Source organism: Agelaius phoeniceus, chromosome 2, assembly GCF_051311805.1.
Source record: "Agelaius phoeniceus isolate bAgePho1 chromosome 2, bAgePho1.hap1, whole genome shotgun sequence".
Taxonomy (NCBI): domain Eukaryota; kingdom Metazoa; phylum Chordata; class Aves; order Passeriformes; family Icteridae; genus Agelaius; species Agelaius phoeniceus.
Genome location: NC_135266.1, coordinates 28,631,088 through 28,638,132, shown reverse-complemented (window position 1 = coordinate 28,638,132; position 7,045 = coordinate 28,631,088). Strand labels below are relative to the sequence as shown.

The 7,045-nt window shown below is 42.7% G+C and overlaps 1 protein-coding gene across 2 annotated transcripts in view; it reads right to left on the bottom strand.

The window, feature by feature from the left end:
• Nucleotides 1–5,928: 5,928 nt before the first annotated feature.
• Nucleotides 5,929–7,045, bottom strand: part of UXS1 (UDP-glucuronate decarboxylase 1) — a 54,686-nt gene continuing 53,569 nt past the window's right edge. For both annotated transcript variants that reach the window (XM_054654489.2, XM_077173373.1), the window contains exon 15: nucleotides 5,929–6,759. In XM_054654489.2, coding sequence (XP_054510464.1) covers nucleotides 6,628–6,759 — 132 coding nt within the window. In that variant the 3' untranslated portion in view covers nucleotides 5,929–6,627. The remainder of the gene's footprint in view (nucleotides 6,760–7,045) is intronic.

Genomic DNA, 7,045 nt, shown 5'->3' with positions numbered 1-7,045 from the left:
CAGCTGTCAGGGGCTTCAGGAGGAGCTGAGCACAGGAAAGCACTGCTGGCACTTGACAAATGTAGAGGACTGGGAAGGGGCAGGTGAGGAAGGCTGGCTTCTCTGACTTCTGGAACTGAAGAATCAGGATAAAGAGAGATGAAATGTGTTCCACCAACTGTAGCAGTCAGAGAAGACAGCATGGATGACTTAGCTGTCTCTCATCTAAAGCTTACAAGAAATTTCCAAAGCATGGATGATGGCAACACCATTCTTTACACTTCACTACTTTCTTAAATCTGAGTGTATTTCCTAATCTTTTGCTTAAAGCCCTTGTTGTGTGATGGGCTGGTGTCTAGGAGATGCAGCCCAGCACTGCACAGCTCCCTGCAGGAACACTTCCCAGGAGACAGCTCTTTGCTGAGGGAGCCAAACTGAACATGTTGGTCACTTCTTTGCACACACAGATCCATGCTGGCCTAACATGCTCCAAACCCTCAGCCCTCCCTAGGCTTAATCTCAGCAGAATCCTTAAACCAGTTTAACTGATTTAAACTGGTGTGTTTCCAGATTCCTTGCCAGTATAACTGGTTTAAACTGGTGTGTTTCCTTGGTAGAAGAGCCTTTATTCCAAATAGGGAATAATCGCATTCTGAGTCAAGCACAGACTTTTGCACAGTTGGAAAACACCTATTCCTAAAAGAATAGTTTCATTTTGTATATTATCCAAAAAGTGCACTAAATTTGGCAACGTTTGAACCATGCTGGTAATTTCCATCATTTCCCAGAATTTACAATTGGGAATTCAGACCAGCTGAATAAGGAAGAATAAAAAAAGTGCTGTAAATAAAGACCATCCCTCCCTAGGCCTTTGTAAACTCTGTCCATTCCTGCAGGCTGACTCAGTCTAGCAGCTTTCTGTGCCTTGCAGGCTCACAACCAAATCTATGGTCTCTGTCTTCTGAATTTCCTAAGAGGAAAGAAAAATCTTTTGCATTAGATTGTGTTGCAGGGTTAAGGAGTGGGACAGAGTTAACTTCCTACATAACAACACATATGATAACAAGTTTTAGATTTGTGACTAAACCAGCGTAGGCAGAACACAAACATTTTTGCTTTGGGTGAACAGTGCCTGCACAGCCTGTTTTCTACACTGTCCCCCAGCAGGCAGGCTAGGAGTGGGGGAGAGGCTGGGAGGGTACTTGGGTGAGAGCTGACCCAAACTGGACAATTCCAAATGATATAATGCTTGCTCAGCACTGAAAGCTGGGAAGAAGAAGAAGAGGGTCAGAGCTTTGACTTCTACAGAAGCCATTTCTCAGAGACTGGGTGAGCACCAGGATTGCTTGGGAGAGATGGTGAGTGGCCTTTGCATCACTTGGGATTTCTTCTTCTTTCCTTCACTCATTAAACTGCTGTTACCTCAGCCCTCCAGAGTACCCATCTGATTGTCTAATTCTGTCCCACTGGGGCAGGAGGAGGGAGTGGCTGTGAAGGCACGTTGCTGCTGGCTGGGGTCACTCACCACAAGGCAATAGCTCTGTGAGGTGAGGGCACCCTCCTTGCAGAGGGGTGCACCTGCCTTGCAGGACAGCAGTTGCAATGGTAGATAGCAAGGATAAGCAATCAGGCTTGGGCAAAAGGAGGAAGATTACTGGGGAAAAAAAAATTTCATCAGACATGCATGGAGTGCTTCAAAGTTTAACTTCCTTTGACTATTTCTGTCCCAAAACATAGACAGAACTGTGCACCTCCTCTCAGCATTTCCATGCTGCTGTGCAGACAGCACAGAGCACTTCACATCAGCATCACCCTCAGCCATCCCAGCACTGACATAATGTAACCTCTCCAACAAGACAGAAGAGCAGCAAGGGTTCACTGTGGCTCTTTTCAGAGCAGAAACAGCTTGGCCATGCTCCAGTGCTTCATGCTTCAAAGCCTGATGCTGCAACATCCCCGAGTTTGTCTATGTCAGCCAGGCAGGTCCATCAGACTCACAGGGCAGTGCTGCCTCCTTTGCTGGTAACACCTGCCAGCAAACCATTCTGCCAAAGAATGGAAGCATTATGGCTGTGTCCATTTTTTTTTTTTTTTTTTAATGAGGAGGACAGGTCATCATTCCCTTTAAGCTCCTGCTTGTGACACTAACATATTGGGGATGGGGGATTGAGCACATCTACTCCAGGACTGTTTCCCAGGTGGAAAACACAGCCTTCCTTGCTTAGAACAGCTTTCTCTGCAGTGGGGTGGACAGAGCCCAGATTGCTGTGTGTGGCTTTGACAGCACTTTAGGCCACTGTTCCCTGTGACTTGGTGCTTTGGACCTTCCAGCTGTTTCAGCTATGGTGGGGACCAGAGTATTCAGAGGATCCTGCTCCTCGCTGAAGAGCATGCCAGCATCTAGGGAAAACACTGCAAGAATAAACAAACTGGTGCCTGTCCCAGGCTGTATATGGCAACAAACCAAGATGGATAAAGACTTGTCAGATCTGCTATTATGAAATAAGCAAGAGAAGGACTGAGACAAGGAACAGAAAGCCAAAATCTGGGGGTTTTTTTGCAAGAAATATGAATTGTTATTTTAGCAAAGCCTCCCTGTTGATACAGAATTGCATTTAGGAGCCTCCTGCCACATACTAAGGGCCCTGTTTTGCTTCAGAACTATTGCTGCTCTTCATGGTAGCTCTACAGGGTCAAGAGCTGCAAATAAGGTATTCCCTTCTGACACCTTAAATCCCCACAGGGAAATGCTCACAACAGAGGAACTATGGATTTGTGGCAGCCACATTCCCAGCAACTTCAGGGAAGGGATATAGGGTTGTTAGGGCTAGCAGTGTTGAGTGTACAGTTCCCTTGCTGTTAACAAAGCATCTTCTTTCTGTGGACCAGCCCCTGACAACCCTCAGAGACCTCCTGGCCTCAAGCAGCATTAAACTCAATACTAGCAAGGCTGGGGACTGGCTCAATCCATCAAACTAATCGAAGCCTTGTTTTGCCCTCTGTAGCCTGCTCTCCAAGGCAATTATGCCTCTTTCAACTCTGAAACTCAATTCAAACCCTGGCAAAAAGTGAAGGATTTTTCCCAATACATTATATTTCTAAAAATTTATTGAAAAAAGCAGATTAAGACATAAATACTGGGATGGTAGTGAACTCACTGGCTACTAAACCCACCAGTCTATATAGGTTAAGTGAAGCTGCAAACACCTTAGACACAGAAACTACCACATCATTATTTCCCCATATAGCAAAAAGTTAAGCATGAGGCTTCTCTAGATTACATATTCATGGAACTACTTAAAATAAATTAGGTCTGCAAGCCCCTCTGTAGCTTGTCTATAGACTAGCAATGTGGCTGACAATGCTCCTTAGCAGCCTACATAGAGAAATAAAGGAAAAGTACGTCACGCTTGAAATAAAGAATAAAATCCAACTGTGGATCTCATGCTGTTGTAACCTCCAGCAACAGGAGCGGTCCTGCTTCTGAGGATCAAAGGATGCACAGCAGCAGGTGCCTTGCACACCCTTCCTTCTGGAAAGCTGGTGCCACTCAGCAGCACCAAGCCAGCCAGTTCCCTCTGCTGCATTGTGTATTTCCTACTGAGAGTGAGGAACCCACCACCAGCTGAGCTCCCCATTGTAAATTGTGAGTAAATAGGCACCTCAAGTTTGGTCATGTTAGTTTTACCTTGTTTGCTTGACCAGATGGCAGCAGAAAATTCCAATTCTCAAATTTTCTAGAGGAAAAAAAAATCCTGAGAGCATGTCTCTGCTTCATTTACTCCCAAATTCTGTATTTCCAAGCTTTCAGTGCTATATTCTAGTACCCCCCATCAAAAGTGGCTCATCTGGAGAGGCAGCAGCTCTTTCTTACCTGTGGTTCCCAACACACTTGATGCCTCTTTCTCCTGCTGGTATGGCTAACCCCAGATGGGAGCAGAGCACCAACATGCAAACCTCCATCTGCCTTTTTGAAGACTCAGTTCAGACCAGACAACTTCAAAGTATCCCAGACATTCAGTCTCAAGCATCAGCAGACTCTTAACATGATTCATGCCTTTTGAATCAGCCCCAAGTCACTGGTTTCAAAACCTAAGGGCAACAGCTACCTCAGCTCCTGCTGCTGGAAGACACTATTAAAAAAGAATATGGGAGCTGAATCAGGAACCTCTGAAACAAAAGCCAGGAAGAGTAAGAGGAAAGTAGCAAATCTGCAGTCTTGTCATTCAGGCCCAGTGGGAGGCATCACACACACTCACAGATGGGTTGTACTGGTACCAGCCACTTGGCCTCTCCAGTTTGCTCCTTTTATGAAGGAAGTCAGGCTGAGACATAACCTAAAGAGCTTTTAAATCCTCCTCTCTTGTATTTAAAGGTTCAGACTTCCCAGGGGATTTTTTTTTTAACATACACATTTTGTGCTAGTCTGTAGTAGCATGCTTATGCTTGTACAAATTCACACACTTAGTACTGAAGTCACTGGATTAAATAAAAAGGAGCCCTGGAAGTAACAGCTGGTAGCCAGAGCTCCCATTTACTCTCCATGGCTGAGCTGAATGTTGGACCAGGGGTGTACCAGTGTCCCATCTCTTCACAGACTTTGGCATTCAGTGGCACAATTTGCACAAGGAGTGAAATCTAAGGAGACACAGCAACATCCCCCAAATAGAATCTCCATCTTAAGAGTTTTAAGGGTTAAAACCTCCATGCTGGGAGCTGATTACAGTTCTCTCCAAAGAACTATTGAAGAAGTGGGCACTACTTTCACACATGTCCAGCTGTGGCTTCGAGTACAGGGAGAGGCTGTGCTTTGTGAGTGTTTCAGTAATGACAGGTTACAGCCACATTAGGAGCAGCACACCATGGTGCACTTTTCAGGCAATTTAATATGGAATAAAAACCCAGATCAAGGACCTAGAAAAAGGCTTCATACAAAAAAAGCAGATCTCAAGCTGCTTGGCTGTGAAAAGATGGAGGTAATGTATAATATCTAAATTCCACCTCTGAATCCAGACAGGAAAATGCACCATGGCTCCCCATCTCAGCTGTATGGCAGATTTCCAGTGGGAGAAAACGTGCACTTGTGAGCAAGGAAAAACCCATTAGTCTTAAAAGAATCCCTGCAGCCCCACTCCAGGCAGGGCACAGCAATGAATGCAGCAACCCCACCCTGCTGGAGTCGCTGGGAACTTGAGCAGACAGACTGGAGGGGACTCCAAGCCATGCAAGCACTGTGAGGCTCTGGCAGACAGCTCAGACAAAGGGGCCCAAATGCCACACTGCTCTGGAGTCTCCCCAGGGCTGGGCATAACATCTCTGCTACTGCTAGCTCCCAATTTACCATCAACCTAGAGATACTCAAAAGCTAATAAAAACATCAAGCTCTAATGAGATAAAGTCAAGTCACTTTGCTTGATGAGGTTTAGAATTTTCAATTTTAAGTGGCACTAAGTCAAAATACCTTTTAAATACCTTTAAAAAACTAGGAGAAATATTAAAAATAAGGGGAATTGAAGTGGGGTTTTTTGTTGTTGTTTTTTAGGGTTTTCTTGTTTGTTTTGTTGCTTTTTTTTCCCTAAGACAACAGGGCATAGTTACTAAAGTTGAAAGCATTTACTGGCACTTTGGTAACTGCTTAAAATAGAAACACTTTTTCAGTATTTCCTCAGGAAGGCTGAAGTTAGGCTCCATGGTTTAAAGAAATATTATATTCCTGCATCACTATCAACTACCTGAATTGGAATATATCAGGATGGTTTTGTCTGATCTATTTCAACAGACATCCTGCAGCCCTTACTATACATCTGTTAGGAGACAAGCAATGCAAGACCAGTTATTAACTTTGAGTGGATTATTTACAGACTGTTACTTCATGTTTAATATACAATAAATCCACAGATGTGCAAATCCAGAGAAATTTCCACAGTGAAACCTTGAAACGAGCAAACAGAAGTTTCAGTATTTTATTAAAATAGCATATTCAACCACTGTAACCAATAATACATTAACTTTATTCCCAGAGTACGCACAACACAGTAGTGATTCAAAATATCCTTATCCATGGTAATCAATGAAAATATCTCAAATTCAAGTGTACAACTAAAACTAAACTTTTGAAAAAATCTCTCCTTTAAAGAATACATAAAGCTCTCATACAGAATTCTTTTAAACTCTTCTATATGCAGATGTCAGTGTCTCTCACCTGACAATACCACTAGTTTTTTTCTTATGCATAGCAGAACATCTCATATTTTATAGTACCCATTTTATAAATAAATTGGCATTTTTCATCCCATTTGTGTTTATCATCAGCTTCACAAAGAAACCAGTAAATAAAACTGTCAAGGACAGTCACAACAAAATGATCTCACATCAAGATATAAAACTTGGAAGATACTAAAAGATGCTTCTACTCTATTTTACATAAAAAGACAGATTTAAAAAGTGCAAGGCAAGATTTGCAGGGAAAGGGAATATTTATGTTATTTTTAGGCACATCCACTTCTTTAAAGCAAGCTTCAGAATGAAATTCCAGTTCGTTCTTCATGATACCTGTTTTAAAGTCTCTCTCTCAAAAAAAAATAAAAATAAAAAAAAATTACATCCGTCAAATGTCAAGCAGGGAATTTCCTGTCCAACTAATAGTCTTCAGTTATGTCTTGTTCTTCCTTTTTTCATCCTTGCAGGTTTTGGTTTGGGAATATACTGATTGTTTGCCTGATACTCAAGTTCTTTACGGAAGTAATGAATTGCTTTATTCAAACCTTCTTCCAATGGGACCTGTTCCCAAAAGTGAGGAGAGAATTATATCACCCTAGGTTCACATCAGCTCATTTCACAACAGAATCTTTTATAAAACAGCTATCACAAGGGAGCCAGGGAATCTCACTCTTAGCCAATCTAAGTATTAACAGCACCACATGCTGGTTACATCTCCTCACTGCTGATGCAGCTCAGCTTTTAAACACCACATGTATTTTCTGACATAAGTAGAAAAACCCAACAAATTTAAATCTCACACATGGTTATGATGGGTCTGTTTAGTATCAAAACAGACATGCATAAT